This window comes from Ahaetulla prasina, chromosome 18 (genome assembly GCF_028640845.1).
Source record: "Ahaetulla prasina isolate Xishuangbanna chromosome 18, ASM2864084v1, whole genome shotgun sequence".
Taxonomy (NCBI): domain Eukaryota; kingdom Metazoa; phylum Chordata; class Lepidosauria; order Squamata; family Colubridae; genus Ahaetulla; species Ahaetulla prasina.
Window position 1 is genome coordinate 4649128 of NC_080556.1, and position 24697 is coordinate 4673824.

General features: G+C 46.1%; 1 protein-coding gene across 2 annotated transcripts in view; it reads left to right on the forward strand.

Annotated features, from left to right (window-relative positions):
• The first annotated feature begins 471 nt into the window (after nt 1-471).
• Nucleotides 472-24697, forward strand: part of DVL1 (dishevelled segment polarity protein 1) — an 82631-nt gene continuing 58405 nt past the window's right edge. The window contains exon 1 of one of the 2 annotated variants that reach the window (XM_058161465.1): nt 472-1327. In XM_058161465.1, the coding sequence (XP_058017448.1) occupies nt 1158-1327 (170 nt within the window). In that variant the 5' untranslated portion in view covers nt 472-1157. The remainder of the gene's footprint in view (nt 1328-24697) is intronic. The other variant, XM_058161466.1, reaches the window with a different exon arrangement.

Consider the following 24697-nt stretch of genomic DNA (forward strand, 5'->3'; position numbering starts at 1 on the left):
CGTGCACTGTCTGAATAGGAAAGGGGGGGGTCCATAACCCCTGTCATCTCACCTCGCCTGTCCCTTTGAGTCGAGATTCCGCGCGTGCGTAACAGCGCGGAGCCTTTTGTGTGTGTGTGTGTGTGTGTTTGCCTAGGGGAGACGGGTGTCGGTTTATTATTATTATTATTATTATTATTATTATTATTATTATTATTATTATTTGGGGGGGTGTTTAATGTGTGCGCGTTCTCTTGCTTGCAAAAAAAATAAATAAAATAAAATAAACAAAACGGAAAACCCCAAATAAAAGCGGGTCCCTTTAAAACTGGGTGGGCGGAGAAGGAGACTGTCAAGGAGAAAGGAGGGGCTTTGCAAAGGAGAGAGAAAGCCAGCCAGCCAGCCAGGCAAGCGTTGCTGCTTTTTGCTCGCCCTGCTCGGCTACATCCATCCAGCTGCGGGGAAGGGGGTTGCCTTTCTCAGCCCCCCCCCGCAAGCCATAACCCTCCCAATCCAAAGCTGCCTTGCTCGCTCGCTCGCTCGCTTGCTTATTTATTTATTTATTTATTTATTTATTTTTTAAAGCATTGGCAACCTTTTAACAGTTGCAATATTTGCTGTCCCGCTTCTGCTTCGGCTTCGCTGTTCAAAGGCAGCCGAGGGAAAGCAACCGAAAGAAGAGAAATAAGCAGCTGCGGGTGTTGTACCGGCTCCCCTTTCCCGAGTCTTTTGGGTACAATTTGAATGCGGCCGCCGCTGCCTCTCTAGAGGGGGGGGGATGCTTTGCGGGGAGGCCTGGCCGAGCCCCCCTTCTCTCTTCCATCAGCCGCTGGAGGGCGGTATGGGGCGCCCCAATCCTTCCGCGCAGGCAGCGCTACCGTAGCAGGCAGGCATTTTCCCTTCCTGTTTGGAGACCAACCTTGCCTTGTTTAAAAAAAAACCCCGAAGACTCCGAGGGACTGGCACCTTGAACTTGGCCTTGATTTCTTTCCCCCGCCCCTCCTTTTCTCTCCCTTCCTTTCCACCTCCTTTCGCGAGCCTTTCGCCCCATTCCGCTCCTCTCTTTAACCAAACCTCTCCCTCCTCCTCCTCCTCCTCCTCCTTTTCTCCTTCCCCTCTTTCCCCCCCCCCTCCTCCCCCTTTTCCACCCACCCACCCTCCCTCCTTTTCCTTCTTCCATGGCGGAGACAAAAATAATTTACCATATCGATGAAGAGGAGACCCCTTATTTGGTGAAATTGCCCGTTTCTCCGGAAAAAGTCACTTTGGCGGATTTTAAAAATGTCCTCAGTAACCGGCCGGTGCATAGCTACAAATTTTTCTTCAAGTCGATGGACCAGGATTTTGGGTAAGTTGGTCTTGCCTTATTGTTTGTTTGTTTTCCCCTTAAATTATAAGGGTTGTTGTGTGTTTTTTTTTCCCCCCCGGAGGTTGGTCAGCATTGTAACTGTCCTGATTTTGCTGGCATTTGAGAACAGCTGGCATTCCCTTCCTCCCTCCCTGCCTTTTAACAAGCGTGTTTCTTAACATTTTAGGGTTGGGGGCGAATCTGCTTGGTTTTATGGAGCTTCCTTGCCATGCACCTGTTTATGGGGGAAGAGCAAATTATATGCGTGCTCTGAACCCTTGTGTAATCCTTTCCTGTCTTGGGAAAAAAACAACAACAACCAATCTGTTCATCAAATGTCATATTTTACGGAAGAGAGTCTTTTTTTGTGTGTGTGTGCTCTCAGCTAAAATGGGATATGGGAAGGTCTGGCATCAGATTTAAGGTCAAGAGTCATTTGATGGCAGCTGGGTAGAAATGTTGATAAAACACGTGGAAAGGAAAAAAAATACGTTGTGTGCCACACTGGCATAGGTGGGCACGTTCAGACGGCAAGGGCAGAAATATGAAATTTAAAGAGGTGGAGCTTAGATTTTTTTCTGAAGGAGGAGGCCCTGGACAGAAGCTGGGCATGTGTGACACTCTGGTGGCTTAGAATTATGAAAGTTTTGGGAGGCGATTCTGCAAGAGGTTGTGGGGGGGGGGTGTAGAGGGGGGGCTGTCCCTTCACTCCACCTCCTGCCAAAGCAGCCTGAAGTTTAGCTTTTCAAATGCCAGGTAGGCAGCAGCGGGCAGGGCTAGCTTTTCTGCCGCCAGTTGCTGTTTCTGAGTTGTCAGTTAGGCCTACTTGATTGATTGATTTGCCCTCGCTATAAAGAGAAGCTCAACACTGGGGAAATATGTAGGTCCCCCCCACCCCCGCTGATCTATTTTTTCCTATAGGTGGGGGAAGAGAGAGAGAGAGAATGATACTCTGAAACCCGAATCGTGTTCCTTTTCTTTCTTGGGAAAAGGAAAACAATTGAGGTTGGTTTTTGTCTTTCTGTCCGGGCGATGCCATCTAAGCAGGGACCAGAAATAAACTTAGGCGGCTAAAAAGAACTGGGAATCTGTGTGGATCGTATCGATCGTATCCTCTTCCAAGGTGCGATGTTTCGGCTTTGGGATGTTTTATATTAAGGAATGGGGGTGCCTGTTTCGGCTTCGTTGGCCTGGATACCTCTTAATAAGATCTATGGCGTTAACAGTGTAGGAGTGCTGTGCTTTAAAAAGCGTCGGATCTTTAATTTGTTGTGGGCTGAAGATGACAATAGCTGGAAAACGTCAGAGCAATTTTCCGGGGCTTACAAAGCGTTCTTGTTCTGGGCATTGATAGACTGCCGGGTGGGGGGGGGACGGACGGATGGAGATTGAGATTTCTATTGAATGATAATTGTGTGTTTCCAAAGGCTTTTATGTAAGAGAGAGTCAGCCAGGCGTGCAAAATTATAAATTAAACAAAAGTAGTTCAATGTAATAGTGTCAAGGGGAAAGGAACACCCCGCCCCCCAAGAATGGTTGTGTCTCCTTAATAAAAGACTGCAAAAGTGGGGGGGGGGGAAAGAAAGGCTGTGCCTTAATGTCGTTTTGACATCAGCAGCACCATGCCTGTAAATACCAGTTGCTGAAGAACAATAGTGGGAAGAGGGTAATGTTTCTGACATTAACCCCCCCCCCCTTGTCAGCACCCCAAAAGCATCTGGTTGGATGTTGTGAAAAACAGGAACTGCTGGACCAAGTGGACTTTTGGCCTGATCTTGTGAGGGTCTCCTGGGATGGCTAGGAATAAAACTGAACACTTCAGTTCCCGAAGTTTACTTTTGCTACTATTTGTGGTACAGGAGTAGAGAATGGCTAAGGGGCTTAGATCACCAAGCTGTGTATGGTACTGAGGAAAATTTATATTGAGTTCAGTCTTTGTTAACTGCACAGCAGCAAAAGGTAATTTCCCCAATGATGGCTGTGGTTGGATGTAATATCAATTGTATAGAGATACAGGTGGTCCTCGGCTTATGACCACAACATTTGTTGCTCAGCAAAACAGCTGTTTAAGTGAGTTTTTACCCCATTTTACAACCTTTTCTTGCCGTAAAGGTGCTTTTCTTCCCCCCCTTCGAAAAGCAACTGTTTTGTGAATCACTGCAGTTGTTAGGTTAGTCACGGCCATTAAGTTGAATTTGGCTTCCCCACTGATTTTGCTTGTCAGAAGATAGCAAACGATGACGATCAAATATGAGCCAGTTTGCCAAGCGGTTGAATTTTGACCACATGACTATAGGGATGATGCAACAATCATAAGTGTGAATATGTAAAGGTAAAGGTTCCGTTCCCCTCGCACATATGTGGCCGGCATGACTAAACACCAAAGACGCACGGAACGCTGTTCCCTTCCCACCAAAGATGGTCCCTATTTTTCTACTTGCATTGTTTACCAGCTTTCGAACTGCTAGGTTGGCAGAAGCTGGGACAAGTAACAGGAGCTCACCCCCGTTACGCAGCACTAAGGATTCGAACCGCTGAACTGCCGACCTTTCGATCGACAAGCTCAGCGTCTTAGCCACTAGGCCACCGCGTCCCTCTAAGTGTGAATACAAGGCCATAAATCTCTTTTGAAAGTGCTGTTGTAACTTGAGTCACTAAATGAACGGTTGTAACTCAAGGACTACCTGTACATAGATATTTAGATACAATTGAATAAATAAACTTCACTAAATTAAATGAAAAAAAAATATTGAATGCATTCCTGCCATGTAGGGTTTAGAAACTATCACTAACGTAAAATGCGAGTGGCAGGGTCTGTTGGGAGTGGACACATTTCATTAAGCATGGTGTTTTGGAAAAAACAACAACAACCATAATTGGCAAGTTTTACCTTTAAAATTAACCCATCAATCATGGCTTAGAAACCACAGGGACTGTATTCATACCCTGCACACTCTGCCAAAATGAAACAACTCATGTCAATTCATGGAGTGTCGTATGTTAGCTTCATATTATCTGTAGACTAGGCCGCTGGGGCTTATTCAATGAATCATGGTTAAAGCCAATCACAGCTTCCTTTGTGCAGAGCCAAAATCGTACCCAAGATACCTATGACCAACCCATCTGTCTGTCTGAACTTAAAACTTAATCCTTTGGATGGTCTGGCTTTTGGGTCGTTCCATGTTAAGTGGTCTGGGGGTCCCATGAAATTGGTGTGAACTTTTTTTAGTTTTTAGGGGGGTTTGAAACATGCTCATTCTAATGAGAATGATTTAACAGAGTTTCTGGAATGCCTTTTTTTTGGTAAAAGCGGGCTGAAAATACTCTATTTTTGGCGTTTTTACAAAAACTGCCAATTTCACACTCAATTTGTGAACTATTGGAAAGCAGTAGGAGAATGACATTTTATATTCCACAACCTTGTGTTGCTATGTTACTACGCACAAAGTTTCACATTTCTCCTACCTTTCCTTCCAGAGATATAAGGAGCCATTTTCGCCCAACTTTGCTCCCAATTATCTAGCTGGAGATCGCTCATGAGAATGTTTTTAATGTAAATATTTTCCCAGCCCTCTTTTTGACTCGTGCAGCATACAGGTCCTCAATGAAAGGTAGGTTGGTAGCCACTGCTTTTTCAATTGTTTTTATAGCGGGAAAAGATTACCCTTATTATTTATTTCTCTGACTGTAGCGTTGTTTCTAGTTGCATAACTCCCCTTGGTTACCTGGCTGATTATATCTTACTTTTGAAATAGATTGATGAAGATTCTCAAGCCAGCCAGCTGAAGTCTGAAGGTTGAGTCATGGCAACTGAACTTATTTTTCTGGTTCCTTTTGAGACATTTCACTGTTCATCCAAGCATCAGCATCAGCATCAGCAATCAAACTTAGTTAGGTAGAGAGCCATTGGAATGTATCAGCTTTTCCCGCAGCAACCTCAGGGGTTTCCTTCCCAGATTGGTTGCAATATGGCAGTGTTGGCAAACCTTTTCAGCACCGAGTGCCGAAACGGGAGAACATGTGCACTCGTGTGGCAGAAACCGGAATAGCAGCCGCCCGGTACGCATTGTATGAGCCGGGAAGATGATCTTCCGGTTTCCAGCACACGTAGGCGCACCAGCCAGCTGGTCTTCATATGCACATGCACACCAGAAACCGGAACAGCAGCCGCCTGGTGTGCATGCACGCGCCGGAAACCGGAAGATCATCTTCCTGGCTCATACATGCCCGCCGGGCGGCTGCTCTTCCACTTTCTGGCACTCCAACGTTTATGAAGACCAACTGGCTGGCATGCTGGAACCCGGAAGAGCAGCGGGCGATGGCTCGCTGTTGTGACCCAGGCCCAAGCAGGTAGTAATAAACTTAAGTCAGTGGAAAAACAAACTTTATTCGAACAGCTGGGAATTACTTCATTCCGAGCGTTGTTCAACTCAAAGTAAAACAAATGCCTCCCAACACAAATTCCTCAGTTATCTCACAAACCTTAGTCCAATTAGCTAAACTGCCAAAGGCCCTTCCTGGCAAACGTCCAGAAGCCACAAAAACAAAGACGTAGATGAAGCAGAAGACGCAGCTACAAGGTTGTTTTCCGGCAAAGGTGAAACACGGGTGCTGGTCTGTTTTAAGCCTTATGGGAGGGGCCAATCATCTCTTGGCCTTACTCCTGAGTTGTCCTCTCTGCTTGAGCTGCTCTTGCCTTTTGGCAGCTCTTCTCATGTGTGCATTAGGAACAGGCTCTTCCTGTTCCTCTGCCTCACTACTATCAGTCTCTGAAGGCTTTGGAGTCCTCACCTCACTTCCCGATGGCCCCGGCCCCAACTCAGTCTCATCGCTGTCTGACTCTGTTGCTAGCTCTGCAGGCTGCTGATGGACCACAACACTTGTGTGCCCGGAGAGCTGACTCTGTGTGCTGACTTCTGGCACGCGTGCCATAGTCTTGCCATCACGGCAATATGGCAATGAAGATGCAGCAAAATGTCTCAAACTAACACCACCACCAAAAAAAGTCCAGTTGCCATGATTCAGTCTTCAGACTACTACTTAAATAAGGTTTTTCCCAAACTGGATTTGATCTGAATTTGTACCTTGGCAAGCGCCCAAATATCTTTAGCGACGTATCTGCCCCGGGTGGCTTAACACTATAAATTTACACACGATATCCTGGTTTGAATTTTTCCCATTTTTTTTTTGGTTACATACAATGTTTTCAGTGTTCTGAATTAGCGTTCAGTCTAGCTTAAAGAACTTTCAACACAAACTTATTTAATTGGCTTTTTTAAAATAAAAAATGGGTTGGACACAGTTATAAAGAAAATGTCTCCTGGTGATTATTGACATTATTTGATGAAAGAGGGATTAGACCTAGAAAATGGTTCCAAATGCGGGAGGATAAACAAAAGATAGCTGTTAGTTTATTTTTAGTTGTGAGTTCTCCAGAAGTAGCTGCTGTTCCCTTTCCCAGTAAACTGGATCAAATCGTGCTTATTATATGCGAACGAAATGAACTATGAGTTGAAATACGAAGGGGCCTAGTTTAAGTCCTTTAAGGTGGAGTCTTTTTTTTTTTAATTATTTTTTGCCCCCTGGCTTTTGAAATGTTTTGATCTGTTGGCATTTAAATGATTTGTTTTAAAAGAATCGTTAACGCCCACTTCTTTTATTACGGGTCATGAATCAGCATTTGAAATGTAATAATTGCTTGGTAATAAAATCGTTTGGATCTGTAGTACCTGGATCTATTTCTAGGTTTGAGGAACTGGTGTTGTGTATCACTTGCAAAGGTCAGAACCAAGGAAAGAAAGATTGTGGAAAAGCACCAATGGATTTTTAAAAAAAATTTTGGTACCCTATGATTCTGTAAACATGAGGTAAAATTCTGTGCCTTTGTATTCTTGTTTTTTTTAATCCTTGATTCCCCCCTGCAATCAATTCCAAGCCCTTCAGCTTATAGAAAGATGTATATGCCCACAGAGAGAAAATCAATGGAGCTTGATGGCCAAATAGTATTTTCCATAAAATACTTGCTCTCTCAGCTCGCTTCTTTTCTTGCAGACATATCCAAACTAGGCAAACATCATCGGCGCTAGTAAGGAGTGCAGTTTGCTGTCAGTTCATAGAGGCAGTCCTCGGCTTACGACCACAGTTCACCCCAAATTTTCTGTTGTTAAGTGAGACATTTGTTTAGGGAGTTTTGCCACCCCTTTTACAACCTTTCTTGCCACAATTGCTAAGGGGAATCCCTGAAGTTGATAAGAGCCTCGGTGGCGCAGTCACTGCAATCACTACAGTTGTTAAGTGAATCTTAACTTTGCTTGTCAGAAGTTGATCACACAATCTCAGGGCAGTGCCGACGGTCATAAATACGTGCCAGTGGCCAACGTCTGAATTTTAATCCCGGCTGGGACTCAGTGTGAAAAGCAGTCCCTTTTTTTCAATGCTATTGTAACTTCGAACGATCATTAAACAAATGGTTGTAAGTTGAGGGCTACTAATGCTACTGTTTTCCACTGTAGCCATCCCATAAATAATACATAGAAAGATGGTATTTCTTCCCTTCAGATCCCTTCCGATCCTGGAGATGGCATCAGAGGTGGGGTTTCAGCAGGTTCTGACCAGTTCTGGAGAACCGGTAGCGGGAAATATTGAGTAGTTCGGAGAATCGGTAAATACCACCTCTGACTGGCCCCGCCCCACCATCTATTCTCTGCCTCCCGACTTCCAGCTGATCGGGAGTAAATAGGGATTTTGCAGTAACCTTCCCCTGGAGTGGGAAGGGAATGGAGATTTTACAATATCCTTCCTCTGCCATGCCCACCAAGCCACACCCACAGAACCAGTAGTAAAAATTTTTGAAACCCACCACTGGATGGCATATGCATATGGTCAATTTCTTCTCTATGAATTGGCCTGGTATGTTGTTGTTAGTTGCGAAGTCGTGTCCGACCCATCGCGACCCCATGGACAACGTTCCTCCAGGCCTTCCTGTCCTCTACCATCCCCTGGAGTCCATTGAAGCTCATGCCGACTGCTTCAGTGACTCCATCCAGCCACCTCCTTCTCTGTCGTCCCCTTTTTCTTTTGCCCTCCATCGTTCCCAGCATTAGGCTCTTCTCCAGGGAGTCCTTCCTTCTCATCAGGTGGCCAAAGGATTTCAGTTTCCTCTTCAGGATCTGGCCTTCTAAAGAGCAGTCAGGGTTGATCTCCTCTAAGACTGACCGGTTGGATGGCCTTGCAGTCCAAGAGACTCCCAGGAGTCTTCTCCAGCACCAGAGTTCAAAGGCCTCCATTCTTTGGCCCTCAGCCTTCCTTATGGTCTAACTTTCACAGCCATCCATTGCAACTGGGAAAACCATAGCCTTGACTATACGCACTTTGGTTGGCAGGATGATGTCTCTTCTCTAAAGCTACCCAAATACTTGGCCATTGCGATTTCTTGTGTCAGTGGCTTCCTCTCGTTATGACATACCATGCAAACAGATCCTTCCATGAATGCTTTCCACTTGAAAGTGATGCCTTGTACAATGCATTTAAGGATGAAAAGCACTTTACCAACTTTATAATCTGATTTATAAGTGAGTCTGTTGTTGACCTTTCACAGGGGGGGGGGGATCCCAGCTTTCCTTGTAAATGATAACGGGCAGCTCTTACTCTTCCGTAAAATATTTCTCTTTAAGGTCCTCTCCCCATCCCACTGCAAGTGGCAATTAGATTAACTGTACAGCTTGAAATAAAAATCCAAGCTCATTTTCTTGGCACAGTTACAAGGTGGCTGCACGGAGCTATAATTTGGCAAGTAGTTTCTAGCTTGGCTTGGTGGGGTTTGGTTTGGTTTTGTTTTCTCATTCCCCCATTGAGAGGCACAGCCAGGCTTGGAGAGGGGAAAATACTCTGCTATCGGGAAGTCAAATGGACACTGAACCCAGAGGAAGACTTCAAAAATTTTAGCCAGGAGTACTCTACTTGGTTGCTGGGTGGGTGTGGCTATGGTGGGCGTGGCCTGGTTGGCCTCCTGCACCACAGCGGAGGGTGGGGGGAGGTGTTTTTGCCCTCCCCAGGCTCTGGAGGCTTTTCTTGAGCTTCCAGGAGGGTGAAAACAGCCTCCTCAGGCTCCGGAGGTCCTCTGGAGGCTGGAAACAGGCCCATTTCCGACCTTCCAGAACTTCCGGTAGGCCCGTTTTTCGTCCTTCCTGAGCCTCCGTGCGCACCCTGCATTTACCTGCATCCAAAATGGGCCACATGGGGACTCCTGGGAGGGGAAGGGCAGGGTGGGGTGGGCAGGGCCAGCCAGCAGTGGGATTTAGGGGTTCTCCGAACTGCACAGAATCTTAGCCAGAGGTTCTCCCGAACCCCTGCAAACCCCCAGCAGTCCACTCCCTGCGCTGAACCTCGCAGAGACACTGCCTGGCTGGATCTGCGATGCAATATCGGACATATTGTCATAAAAGCATATCCTTTTCCTGGTTCCTCTCGGATCCAATCCTGGAACAGTACGACATGGTTCAAGAATTCCCTGGACTGCTGAATTGGTTCCTGTCCACAAAGGCTAAGGGGGAAACTGTGGTCAGGCATGGACTGGAGCTCAGCCAGTATCTAGATAGAAGGCACCTACGATCAAGGATCTATTTCCTCTGTATATATTTCGTCGGCTGAATATTTAAATAATACATCCCGGAGCTGTGGTTGGAGATAACAGAATAGCAGAGTTGGAAAAAGGGACATTGGAGGTCTTCTACTCCCTGCTCAAGCAGGAAGCCCATACCATTTCAGACAAATGATTGTCCAATCTCTTTTTTAAAAAACTCCAGTGTTGGGAGCGCTCGCAACTTCTGGAGGCAAGCAGTTCCACCGATTAATTGTTCTAACCGTTAGGAAGTTTCTCCTTAATTCCAGGTTGCTTCTCTCCTTGATTCATTAATTTCCATCCATTGTTTCTTGTCCTGCCTTCAGGTGCTTTGGAAAATAAATTGACCCTGCCACCTCTTCTTTGCCACTCAAATACTGCTATCATATCCACCCCCTTGTTCTTCTTTTCATTAAACGAGACATACCCAATTCCTGCAACGGTTCTTTGTACGTTTTAGCCTCCAGTCCCCTAATCATTTTTGTTGTTCTTCTCTGCACTCTTTCTAGAGCCTCAACATCTTTTTTTTTTAATCTCGTGACAATCAAAACTGGATGCAGGATTCCAAGAGTGGTCTTATCAATGCATGATGAAGTGGTGTTAACATTTCGCATGGTGGACTCTGCTCTCTTCCTGTTCCGACATATGACAGATTTTGTAAGCTGGGATCCAATCCACTTTTGCTGTATCCTGAAAAGAAATTCCATTACTTAATCCCCCCTATCTACAGATAAAGGAAAAGGGAGTGGTGCGGTGGTTTAGAGGTGGAGCTCTCGCCTCACAATCAGGAGGCTGTGAGTTCAATCCTTGGTAGAGGCAGATATTTCTCTTTCTGGGCACAACGAGAATATATCTGCTGAACAAAACTCCTCATTGGCATCAGGAAGGGCATCCGGCCAGTAAAAAACCCGGATTCCAACCCACAAGGGATTATGGGGTCCTTAAATGAAGAAGAAGATGATGATGATGATAAAACCTGGCTAGGTGGCTCAGTGGCTAAGACGCTGAGCTTGTCAATCAGAATGGTCGGCAGTTCGGCGGTTCGAATCCCTAGTGTAAGTCTCCTGCGTGAACAAGGGGTTGGACTAGATGACCTCCAAGGTCCCTTCCAGCTCTGTTACTGTGATCTGCAGATAAAGTGGACTTGCAGAGGGATGTACAGTAAAGGAACTAAAAGACCAGGACGCCACTCAAGGGTAGAGTTTTGGGCAGGGTGCAGGAGAATTGGATTGGGGGGAGTGGAATGGAGGGTGCTTAAAAAGGGCAATTTCAGCTGGCCGGCATCCTGGTACACAGTTGTAGGATAGAGATGGGAGGCTCTTTTTCTTGGAACCGTTCCCCTTGGCAGGGTGTTTGCAAGCTACTCCAGGCCAACGGTTCTAAGTAAGCAGCTGAACCAAGGAAAAACCTTTCTCAACCGGAGCTGGGTGGGGCACGTTCTTTATTACACACAAACATTATGGAAAACACAGCAAGGGGATGCCCGGAGACCATGACTGCTTCCTGCCGTGTGGGTTTGGAGGAGAGGCCCCTTAGAAAAACAAACAAATGGCAAGGCCTTCCTGCACTGCCCTTTCCAAGGAAGTATTTTTCCCTGGTTAAAGGATTTTTTTTTTTTAAAAAAGTATTCCTTTGCCAATATTGAAGGAGCTAAAGGGGGCCTCTGTCTCCAGAAGCTGGATACTAAGCGAACACCGACTTCTAAGGAGATGCAGTGAGAAAACAGTTTGCCCCCTTTCTTAAAAAAACAACAACACATGCTTGTCCCAGTTTCCCAAAGGATTCTGACAAGCACTCTCCAAAAACAGAATCGGGTGGGGGCCAGGCAGAGCAGATACTTAATGGGGCTTTCTTTGCATAAGGAGGAGGAAGTGGCTGAGCTTAAAAAGGGATCTGTGGCTGATCTATAGCCTACTGCACTCTGCAAAGTGGGTAGCTAAGACCACCTAGCACGGGGGTCACCAACTGGTGGTCCGTGGATCCACTGGTGGTCCGTGAGAAAATTTTGGTGGTCCGCAGAAAAATTATTTGCATTTTTTATATTGCACTAAATCAGGGGTCCTCAAACTACGGTCCCTGGGATGGATACGTGCAATGAAGTTTGTGTTGCTGCGGAGAGTCTCCTACTTCGGGGTCTTTTTGTGCGGGTCACAAGGGGGCAGAAATTCCAACTTGGGATCTGCTTCAGCCTCCTGGTGCAGAGCTTTGGGTGAAGGCTGGAGGGTAGTACCGCTGGTGGCGTAGAGCCGGAGGGCCTCATTCCAGTGGGACTGCATCATGGCCTGGAACTGGCTGACCGTCTCAGCCCGCTGAGCTTCCAGGCGCCGATACCTGGCCTTGCACTCTGCAGGTCTTCCCTCTGCTTGGAAAGCCTATGCTCCTAGTCCTCAGTGAGGTGCTTCTGCTGAGCTTCCTTCTCAGTCAGATCCAATTGGAACTGAACTCTTTTTTCCAACTCTTTCTGGCTGCTTAGTTCCAACAACTGCTTCCTTTTGGGGCCCTAAGGAGCCCGAGTGGGCAGGCGAGGAGGGGCTGGGAGAGGAGGGGCGAGTAGAAGCCGGCGACGCATCCCCTCGACGTGAGTGACATCGAGTTGACCGCACCCACCCAGTCACACGATCACCTAGCCACGCCCACCCAGCCGGTCATTAGGCAGATCCATATTAGCATGGGATTTAAAATTATGAATTTAGTGGTCCCTGAAAGGTTGGAAACCTACCAGACCTACCAGATTTATTTTGGAGTGAATTTTTGCACTGACCATGAGAAGGTGAATCTAAGGGTCAAAACACGTGCCTTTTGGGGCGCTGGCCAAGGTGTGTCCTTCTCTCCTCCACCTGGGATATTTCTTAACTTCGCAAGTGATTTTTTTCCTCCTCTTACATGTCCCTCTCTTGCACCTTAACCCAGTGCTCATGGCTGGTAGGTCAGGAGAAACAATCAGATGCAGCCCAAATCTTGGTCAGCTTGGACAGCTCTGAATCGCTTTACAGCTTTTATTTGGAGCAGGGCTTGGCCCTGGGAAACGGGAAGAAATTCCAAGGAGAGGGTGCAAGGATGTGAATTTTTAAAAGGGGGGGGGGGGAACGAATGGTTCAAAATTTCCAGTTCAGATAGGAGGAAAGGGCTGTGAAGAGCAGCCGCAGGGGTGCAATCAGAAGGTCGAGGCTGGGTGAGACTGATAGAGAGATTGGCAGAAGATTGGAAGGAAGGAGGGAGTCGGGTGAGGGGGGGGGCCCTAAAGTGTATTTTTATGGATTCGGGAAAACAACAGATGGATTTAACAGATGGATTTGGGTGGATTGGATTCTGAAAAGTCAGAAAGGCAGTTGTGGGGGAGCGGAGCAGGGAGTGATGCTGTAAAGACCGGGGACTGTTGGAGATTTTTGTTTTTGCATTTGCATTGGGGTTTGCAAAGCATGGTGTCGTGTCCCCCTCCCCCTCCGACCGACCGGGTCTAGGAAGTCCGTATCAAGCGTGGCAACGAAGCCTCTGCAGCTTTGCCAAATTCCTTCCAGGTTTCTCGGGCAGGCAGGAGTCCAAGTTGTGACTTCAGCAAACTAGATGAGACTTTGCTTGACTCAAGGTTGGAATGCCAAAAGCAGGTCCTTTATATAGGCTGTGGGGTGTGGCTCCATGACTCAGCATTTATCCAGGCCTGCCCCACCCTTCCTTCTGCTGGCGTCGCCTCTCAGATCTCCGGAAGAGAGGGTCCACCCCACATTGAATTGTCTTCGGCTGTCTCTACTGTCGGCATCTGGGAAAGGGAGGGGTCAGAGGGAGCAGGTCCGAGTAATTGCACCACTTGGCTGACTTCCTGCTCTGAAGGCTGCATCGAAGGAACACACACTGTATGAGTGAGCTGTATTGGGTTTCTGTTTTCACTCCTTGACTCTGCTCTGGGCATGGGGCCAGGGCCGGGGGCTGGAGGCATGACAGGCCGTTCATCTTTATTATCAGACTCGGAATCTGATAACAGGCCCGGGAGGGGCCCAGCTGAGGAGGAGGAGGCACAGCACATGGTATTTCTCCTTGAGGTCATTTGGTTTCCCTTTGAAGGCACAAGCGATTGGCAAGGCAGCATCAAATACAGAAAAGTCAGCTGTTTAAATGCTTTTAGAAGAGAGTCACTCTTTCTTTGGGATCATGGATTGATTCCCTAGCGGACGTTTCTTAAGTTTTTGTTGATGCTTTTTCCAGAACATTTTGCTAAAATCCACTTCCCTGTACTTTTTATTAACCTAGTCAGCAACCCGTGGCTCTGGAGCCGTATGTGGCTCTTTCATCCCTTTGCTGCGGCTCCCTGTCACCGGTCGGTGCCACAATTTTGAGAGGAGCTTCCGGTTGGGGGTGGGGTGGGGGAAGCATAGCATGCCAGGAGGAGACTCTATGGCAAGAGGCGGGTTTAACAGTCAGCTCCACAATTGATAGGACTTTTGGTTAGGACAGGTAGAGGAAAAAGGACACCGCACTAGGAGGAGACTCTATGGTGGGGGAACCGGACTTCCGGTCGGCTCCGGAATTGAACTGGGGGGTTCCAGTTAGGACCTTGGTGGCTCTTTGAAGGTTTAAGGTTGCCGACCCCTGACCTAGTAGTTCTAGCCTGTCCTTTCAGGGGCAGAAAATCAGGCCCTGGACTTAGCACATGCAGCTCAGCTCTGCTCTGCTTAAATCATGATTCTTTGAATAAACTATAGTTGGTGGGTTTATCCACACTGCTGAGCCACTAGCCATAATTAGACAGATATCCAAATCCACCTGCATTTTAAAAAGATTTCTACAAAACAAAATGTGTTTTGGGAATTAGGCTTCTTTTAACGATAAAATCTTTTTTAAAAAAAAAGGCAAATTAGAAAGCAAAGACTTGGATCTCAGGGGCTGCATCGGAACAGAACCAAACCGAATTTAGTTAGGTGAACGAGTCCCTCTCAGCCTCCTGAGGTTTTTGATTGAATAGAATAGAATAGAATTTTTAGTGGCCAAGTGTGATTGGACACACAAGGAATTTGTCTTTGGTGCATCTGCTCTCACTATACATAAAAGAAAAGATACCTTCGTCAAGAATTCTAAGAATTCTTGCATTGGTTACATGCAAGGGATCTGATGGGGATCAATTTCTGTGCTACCGCTCAAAGGAGCATCTTTTGCATGATTTAGAAATGGGGGCTGTTCTTCTACCAGCTTTTGTGACACTGGTCTATACTCCCCCCCTTTTTTAAAAAAAAATTGAAGTGGATTTTTTTCTCCCTCTGCCATTCCTCTGTCATTCCAGGAGCGTGATTGAAAAGACATATTGGCTGTCTTAATTCTTTCCTCCTCCCCCTTTTCTTCCTTCTTCCATTTCCTGTCTGGCTGCCTCTCCCGCTTAATAAAGTCACCTACCTGTCTTTGTGGGGTTCCTTCTGGCGAGATCTGTCAGAGCAAAAATGATCAAGAAGGTTGCCTTCTCCCTACGTCTGTACTTTTTGGATCAAGGTCCTCCGAGAAATAGAATTTACCTTTCATCCCTTCTCCTTAAGTATGGAAAATGACTCCAGCCTGCTGACTTTGATAACATTATCTGGGGTGTGTGCGTTGGACCTTTCTATTTTGTACTGGAAGGGAGTCTTTTGTTATAATGATTGGTATTGTAGTAAAAATGCATTTTGCAGAGGTCTTTTTTTTCCCACTGCAAAAGTTCAGTTTTAGTTCATTATTGGGTTGTTTTAGAATTCTGGTTTCTTTTTTTCTTTTTTTTAAAGAATACTAACTGATAACCCAGGGTTGCCCAGGTATTTATATATCCCAATCTTTACAGGCTTTTAAAAGTATACGTACTGTATACACATTATAAAGTAAAACCATACACAAATTACTATAAGTTGTTGGGCCCCACCCCCTGTCCATCCGGCTGCCCATGCCCACCGGTAACCACCATCCGGCGCCTAGCGGTGTTAGGGCTGCACATGGCCAGCTACTGCAGTAACTGCCTGGGCTGACACCCATCTGGCAGCAACAGTCCTCCTCGCCATCCAGAATGGTCCAGTGGGTGGTGCGTGGCCAATGCAGAAGGCTGCCGGGACCCATCAGCTGGGCAGCACGGCCACTATATTCACCCCAAGGGGTGTTAGGGATGTCTTATCCCCACAGTATTTGTTTCCAGAGAATGAGTCATCTGTGTACCAAGTTTGGTTGAAATTGCTCGAGGCGTTCCAGAGTTATGCTGGAACATACACACACATAGCCATTTTTTAATATATATTATGTGTACACTGCTTCTACCATTGGGGAGAATCTGGGATTTGGGGAGCTTCAGGGCACTGAGCTGCTTCAACTCTCAGAATTCCTCCACCACCCAATTCTGGGAGTTGAAGTCCACAGGTCTTAAAGTTGGCAAAGGCCTGCTCGAGGTAAAGCTCGGGCACAGAAAATAGGTACGTATTTGTAACGTGGGAAGACCTCATTAAAATGCAGCACTTAGCTACCTCTGGATGACCTGACAATGCTAAGCAAGTTCATATTTATTTAGGAGTTAGAGTGGCAAATACCACAGAATACCATGATTAGAAGCTGGATTGGAATGTTCGAAAAACAATGCTGGCAAAGTGCCTCCATGTTATTGCCAAGGAAACCATATGGACGTATCTGTTACCAAGACTTGGCTCAATTCTAAAAAAAAAAATCCTACTTTTTAATTACAACATATAAACAACCACCATCTCCTCTCTTCCTCCTCCTGATTGATAAAGCCATCAAATCAAAGGCTCTTGGTCAGAGAGCGTTTTTCCCCCCCATCATCTGTTTTGAGAATCTTTAAAATGGACAAGCTGAAAATTGAACCACTTCTGTGAACAAAGTCAGGGCTCCATTACAAAGTTCTGACTTGAGTCACCCTGTAGAATCAGCAAAGTCAAGAGCAGGAAGTCAAGATCCTAGGATTGAGAGTCTGATTAAGGTTTTGTCAGGGTTCCTTGCCGACAGAGCGATTTTGCGGGTTGTAGAGATCACTCCTCTCCGGCCGCTGTGGGTAACCCTGGGAGACAGCCTCGAGAAAGGTATGTCTGGAATGTGCTCCTGTCTTTGGCTGCTGTGTTGCTTCGTCGGTTTCCCACCCCCCTTGCCTATGCTTTGCAAGTTGACAGGTTTCTTTTGTTTCTTGTTTAAAGCCCATTCTTTGAGATTTGCATCTTCATTTAACTTGGCTTTGTGTCTTCATTTACTCTGGCTTTCTTAAAAGACGATAAGTACATCCATTGACCATAATAGCTGCCCAGTGCTAACTTCTGACTTTACCTCTTTAAATTCTAAATTTTGTTTGAAATTCTGGATGAGGGTCATTGTCCATTCAGTCGCCACGTTACCTTGAACCAAATCCTTGGCTGCTTGGTTTTATATCTGGCTTCAGCCCATCTATTTGAGAGATCCAAGGGACATCCTAACACAATCATGTACCCATTTCAGCACCTCGGAGAGTTCCAGGGGGATATTAGATGTTTTCCTTCATTACAGTATGACTGACTTGGGGCTGGGATCCATTCCTGGAGGTGATTATCTGAGTAATTGTACTCAATCTGGAAGCAATGCAAGTTCATCGGTGCTTGCAGATGAAGGAAAATTGCCCGCATGCAATGCAATAAACCAAGTTCAGGGAGGAACGGCAAAACCTTTATAGTTTGCCACCTCCATTCTGAGCATCCTCTTCCTGCATAAGAGGTTCCGGTCTGCAGCGTGTGGCTATCGGAGGCTGGTTGTGCCAAATTTTTAATTCAGTGGTGAGCAGATAGAGAAAACTTTGTGGGGGGAGCTTGCTTAACCTGTGCCAAGCCCCTTCCCTCTTCTGGAAATGTTCACTTTGATGAGCAACCTGGACCCAGGACTTCCTTGTAGACTAATGTGTAACACTGTACTTTTGTTATGCAATGCAATGTTATGCAAAGGACTATTATGGTGTTGGAAGAAATATCCATCTGGGTTCAGTTCCAAGTGGGGACAAAGACACTGGAAACATGGAGGCTGCTTGAAAAGATGGTTTAATGGTGGTCAGGATCACATGGCTTGAGTTCCTGAACAGAAAAGGCTGAGATCCTGTGTGCTCCCTGGTTTTATGCTTTTTCTGAGCTTTGAACTTTCTGGGGCACAGGAAGAGTATCCTGATTGGTTGTCAGACTCCCAGGTGGTCTAGGGGTCTTAGCTAATGTTGTAGGTTGTCTCTCAAGCTTGCTTGAGCCTTGCCATGTGGTAATATTCCGTTGCTAGATGGGTAGGGGCTAATCCTATCTTTGTCATGTAGACAATGGACTGGCTCAGGCCTTAATGGCCCATTGACAAAGGTGGGGGGGAGTTGCTTTGTCTTTAAAACATGTTTCTCCATTTCTCATCCAGGGAAATATATCCTGCCTTTTAAATATTTTCTAAAATATTTCATTCTTCAATGCAATGTTATGCAAAGGACTATTATGGCTTAAAGGATCATCAAGCCATGTTCCAATATCTTAAGGGGCTGCCACAAAGGAGAGGGGATCAATCTATTCTTCAAAAACAGCTGGAGGCAGAACAAGAAGCAATGAATGGAAATTAATCAAGGAGACAACCAACCTGTAGAATTAGAATTCTTTAGAATTCTTTCTTTACTTCTTTATTGGCCAAGTGTGATTGGACACAAGGAATTTGTCTTTGGTGCATAGGCTCAGTGTACACAAAAAGACAAGAAACCTTCGTTAAGAATCATAAGGTACAACACTTAATGACAGTCATAGGGTACAAATAAGCAATCAAATCATACTAGGAAACAATCAATATAAATCATAAGGGTACAAGCAACAAAGGAGATGGGTGATAGGAACGATGAGAAGGTTAATAGTAGTGCAGACTTAGTGAATAGTTGACAGTGTTGAGGGAATTATTTGTTTAGCAGAGTGATGGTGTTTAGGGAAAAACTGCCCTTCTGTCTAGTTGTTCTGGTGTGCTGTGTGTTCTATAGCGTCGTTTTGAGGGTAGGAGTTGAAACAGTTTATGTCCAGGATGTGAGGGGTCTGTAAATATTTTCACAGCCCTCTTTTTGACGTGTGCAGTATACAAGTCCTCAATGGAAGGCAGGTTGGTAGCAATTGTAACCTAGAACTAAGAAGAAATTTCCTGACAGTTGGAACAATTAATCAGCGGAACTGCCTGCCTCTAGAAGTTTTGGGTGCTCCATTACTGGAGGCTTTTAAGAAAAGATTGGACAACTCTTGAAATTTGAACTTGAAATTGTATAGGGTCTCCTGCTTGAGCATGGGCTTGGACTAGATTTTAGAAGATCCCCGATTCCAATTCTGTTATTCTATAATTCTGTTATGATTTGTTTATTTTGACACTTTTTTTAAAATTTGCATTTATATCCCGCCCTTCTCTGAAGACTCAGGGCAGCTTACACTATGTTACACTGTTTTTTGGTTTTGCACAGTACACTGAGCACAAACCATAAAAACTAGAGATACAGCATAAAGTCAAATTTACAGTACATCCTTTTGATTTGACGCAGTGTCCAAACCAGGTTTATTTATAAATTGGTTTATACCCTCAGTTGTTGTTTAATGGACATACATCGTACAAAGACGAAACGCTCAAGTTTTTTTATCTGCATTTTAAAAATAGATGTATTAATAGCTGCCTTGAAGGTTTTCAGGAATAACAAAAACACCAAATTAAATATTAAATTCCGTTAATTCCGTCACTGGGTTGTGAAGGAGCTTTATGTGCAGAGCCGAGGTTTGAAAGTAAAACAAATACTCTGCAATTATTATTATTTTCCACCCCCCTGACTTTAATTATCTGTGTGTGGCTTTCAAAAAAAAGGAGTGGAAGATCATTTTTCTTTCTAGCCAGCCACATTTTGGATGAGGCTGCGAACATTACTTAACCCTAAGAGAAGAAAGGTTGCCAATAAATGCAAACTTTCCCATCTGCTAAATATCAACTTGGCATAATCATCATTCCCTGGTTTCGGTGGAAGAAGCCATCCGCTCTGGGTCAGTTTTTCTGGAACGAATAAAAGATGCCTCTCTTGCTATATAATTTGGCGTCATAAACAATCATCTGGGCTCAACAAGCAATGGAGGTAAATGCTAACCAATTATTTCCGGTGTGGTTGGTTCGCCTTGATTAAAAGTGCTGAAATAAGGAATCTCTCTTGCCACATGCATTTTTTTTTTTATTGGCTTCAGGTCCTTTGCTGTCTCCCAGGAACAGTTGCCTCCCCCTGCCAGTTCCTCCCCCTACCCAATATTGTGGTAATAGGGAAAGTGCTGGGGGAAAAAGAGGAGTTGGATGAATTCCCAAACGGGCAGGGGGAAAAACATGGTAGAATCAAAACTGGATCCAAAGGGCTGCATGGGCAAAGCCATGACATAGAACATAGAATAACAGAGTCGGAAAGGACCTTGGAGGTCATCTAATACAACCCCATGTTCAAGCAGGAGAATCTATACCATTTGACTGTCCAATCTCTTCTTAAAAACCTCCAGTAATGGAGCACCTACAACTTCTGGAAGCAAGCCTTCCCGCTGATGAATTCATTTCGGTGTCAGGAAATTTCTCAGTTTTATTTTTTTTTCAGCAGTCTCCGACTTGCTACTGGCTTCATCTCTAATAGCTTTCTGTATTTTCCAGCTTAGCCTTCCATCCTGGACTTTCCTGGTGGCGTCTTTATTGTTATTAGTTGTGAAGTTGTGTCCAACCCATGGACATCTTTCTTCCAGGCCTTCCTGTCCTCTACCATCCTCTGGAGTCCATTTAAGCTCATGTCGACTGCTTCAGTGACTCCATCCAGCCACCTCGTTCTCTGCCGTCCCCTTCTTCTTTTGCCCTCAATCTTTCCCAGTATTCGGCTCTTCTCCAGTGAGTCCTTCCTTCTCATTAGGTGGCCAAAGGATTTGAGTTTCCTCTTCAGGATCTGGCCTTCTAAAGAGCAGTCAGGGTTGATCGCCTCTAGGACTGACTGGTTGGATGGCCTTGCAGTCCAAGGGACTCACAGGAGTTTTCTCCAGTACCATCATTCAAAGGCCTCAATTCTTTGGCACTCAGCCTTTCTTAATGTCCAACTTTCACAGCCATCCATTGCAACTGGGAAAACCATCGCCTTGACTACACGCACTTTTGTTGGCAGGGCGATATCTCTACTTTTTAGTATGCTTACATGGCATCTTATCCAAGGTCTAATCAAGGTTTATGTTTCACGATCTGCCAGATCAGCGGAGTCTTGCCCCCTTGATCCGAGTCTGCAAAGTTTAGAAACCTTTGTTGGTTGGCAAATTAATGGAGAATTAAATGCGGTATGATCCCTCCCTGGAAGAGAAGGGGAGAGAAAAGGCAGCAGTGTGTGTTAGGATGCCTCATCACGTGTTGCAGATCTCTTGAGTGGGCCTAGCCTTGCAAACCCCAGCCCCTCTGCCACAACATCGGCAAGATTGATTGTGTCAATCATAGATATTTGAAGGAGGGACGGGGAGAAGAGAAAGGGGCAAGGAGAAACAAACCCCCTATTTAAAGGGAATCGACTTTTGCCTCCTCCTTGCTCCTGGTGCGTGTCTTTCTTCTCTTCTGGCTGTTGTTTTCAAGAAGAAAACTTTTATGAACAAAAACAAGGCAATCGCAGGCAGAATTATGCAGAGGGAAAATGTTTTAATTGGAGGGAAGAAGGCTGGATCGTGTCTGTGGCAGCAGCCTGCCCGCCCGAGACGTAATAGCTTTTTCCAAGCTCGACAGACTGAGAATGAACAGGCCCTGAATGTGCCTTTAGTGCCTGATTGTTTCTGACAGGCCTTGGGGTCTGTGTAGCAATTGTAATCCACGTTGCTTTGGCCCGGAGACAAAACTGTGCGTTGTGCCTCCCGCACCGTTGCGTTTGTGCGAAGATGGCTAGTCTGGACTCTTGGCCAGCATTTGGATGCCAGGGCACCTAGGCCTGGTCAATGCCCCCCACCCTTGACCTCCTGATGTGTCGCTATCTAAATTCTCAGCCTGAGGGCCATCCCGCTGAGCACAGCCTGCAGAATTTACGCAGTTCTACGGGCAGAGAATGAAAGTCCCAACCCTTGGTTGCGCGGGGGAAACCTTTGACAGTCTCGATTCTGTCTCAGTGATTCTTTCAAATTTGAGCCCCTATCCCCGTGATGACGAACCTATGGCATGCGAAGCCGTATCGGCTGACACGCACAGCCTTGCCTGTTTGTCTTCCGGGTTTCTGGCGCGCATGCGTGCGTGACAGTCAGCTGTTCTTCCTGTGCATGGCAGTGCCGAAAACTGGCCTGCACCTATGCACCAGCCAGCTGATCATTGGGCGCACATGCTCGCTAGAACCCGGAAGTTCGGCTTTTCTGGAGTGCGATCGTGCACGCGGCCGTGGTGAAAACTGGCCTTTGCATGTGCACCGGCCAGCTGATCAGCTAGAATCTGGAAGTTTGGCTTTCCCAGAGCGCAGCCCTAATGAGTACCCGCGTGACGTTTCCGTGAGACCTTTTAGGCACTTGGTGCCGGTTCTGTCTGGCTTGGGCAAACCGATAGTGCCGACTGCGGTGCCCCCCCCTTCCTGGACTTAATACCGTCCTATTTAGCCACATTTTGGAGGCCATGTGTATGCGCTGCGCAGGAGCAAAGAGCTTGTGCGGAAGGCTGAGCATGCGTGGATGGTGGCGCGCCCTCACTTTTGCGAACCCATTGGGAAGGTAAACAAATCCCACCTCTTCATGCTCTTCATGCCTGGTGCAAAAGCCAATCCTTCCCGATTGTTTCCAGCTTGTGCGTTTGGAGAGGGAGTACCCCTGGCTGTGGAAGTTCCATCAGATGTTTCCTGTAAAGCTTCTTCACCCATTGTGCGCTGAAGTGCTAACTAAATGTTGCTTGGAGGAGGGCGTAACCTCTTCCAAACAGCCTGATCCAAAAAAAGTCTTCGTGAAGACCTTTCCACCCATTTTTAAAAGGATGATGTTTAAGGAAAAAAGAAAAGAAAAGAATGAACTTTGGGCTGGGGAATCTTCCTGCTTTTTTTGGTGAGAAATGGCCCACTCGCACCCTCTGAACTTAGGAACTTGGAACAGTTGAGAAACGGCAAATATGTAAAAAAACCAAGCGATGCTGTGTAAACAAAATGAGAACATTTTTTCAATTCAGAAGGAGCGACTTCCATTCCCAACATTCCGAAAAGCTAGGAAACATTTGCTAACTCTTCTGGGCCGTGGTAAGAAGGCAAGAGAGAGCAAGTCACAGAGGCATGAATAAATTAAAGGAAGCCTCAGCTTTTTCAGGGAAGCAGTTTTGATTTCGATCCGACGAGCCTGAATTTAGGATGACCAATGATTGGGGGGGAAAAATCTGCCCCCTTACTAAGGTTTCATTCGCCAGTCCCCTCATATTTTGACCCCTGAATCCTGGCTGTTAGCCCCTTGCCAGGGAAAATATTGTGCCTGACTTGTGGGGCATATTTGAAGCACCTTATGTCGGTGCATTTATTGGCTACAGAAAAATCTCCCCGAATGGGGGGAATTGGAACTGAAAAAGGGCGCATTTGGAGCAGTTACCTCTTGGCCAGAGAACGGAGAGAGGGCGCTTTTTGGATTTGAAAGTTGAAAAGGTTTGGCCTCCCGTCTCAATACGCTCTGGTAAATTACTTTTAGTTCCAAGTATGTGCACAGACCACGAGAAGAGGACAATTGAAGAGGCAAAGAACTGGGGGTTGTTGTTGTTAGTTACGAAGTTATGTCCAACCCACCGTGACCCCATGGACCACATTCCTCCAGGCCTTCCTGTCCTCTACCATCCTCTGGAGTCCATTTAAGCTCATGTCGACTGCTTCAGTGACTCCATCCAGCCACCTCGTTCTCTGCCGTCCCCTTCTTCTTTTGCCCTCAGTCATTCCCAGCATTCGGCTCTTCTCCAGGGAGTCCTTCCTTCTCATCAGGTGGCCAAAGGATTTGAGTTTCCTCTTCAGGATCTGGCTTTCTTAAAGAGCAGTCAGGGCTGATCTCCTCTAGGACCGACCGGTTGGATGGCCTTGCAGTCCAAGGGACTCGCAGGAGTCTTCTCCAGCACCAGAGTTCAAAGGCCTCCATTCTTTGGCGCTCAGCCTTTCTTAATGTCCAACTTTCACAGCCATCCATTGCAACTGGGAAAACCATAGCCTTGAGTAGACACACTTTTGTTGGCAGGGTGATGTCTCTGCTTTTTAGTAAGCTATCGCCATGGCTTTCCTCCCTAGGAGCAAGCGTCTTTTAATTTCTTGGCCACAGTCCCCATCTACGGTGATCTTGGAGCCCAGGAAAATAAAATCTGTCACTACCTCCATTTCTTCCCCATCTATTTACCAGGAATGGAGAGGGCTGGATGCCATGATCTTAGTTTTCTTAACGTTGAGTTTCAAGCCAACTTTTGCACTCTCCTCCTTCACCCGCATCAAGAAGCTCTTTAGTTTAGAAAGATGAGAAGGTTTGAGACCTCCCATCTCAATGCGTTCTGGTAAATAGCTTTTCGTTCCAAGGATGTGCACAGACCGCAAGAATAGGACAATTGAAGAGGCCAAGAACTGTGGGACGTCATTCCTAAAAAAGTCGATGCAAATTGGATTTGCAGTCCCAAAACCTGCACAAGAGGAAACATCGCCATAATTTAAAAAGCAGGCTTGCTGTTTCCTTCAATTGTTTCTTTCCACGGCCTCTCTTTATTTTCGTAGCAATCAGCATTTTACCGAGGGGTAAATAATTCGAAAGCTTGTAGACCAGACCGACATCCTGTTAATC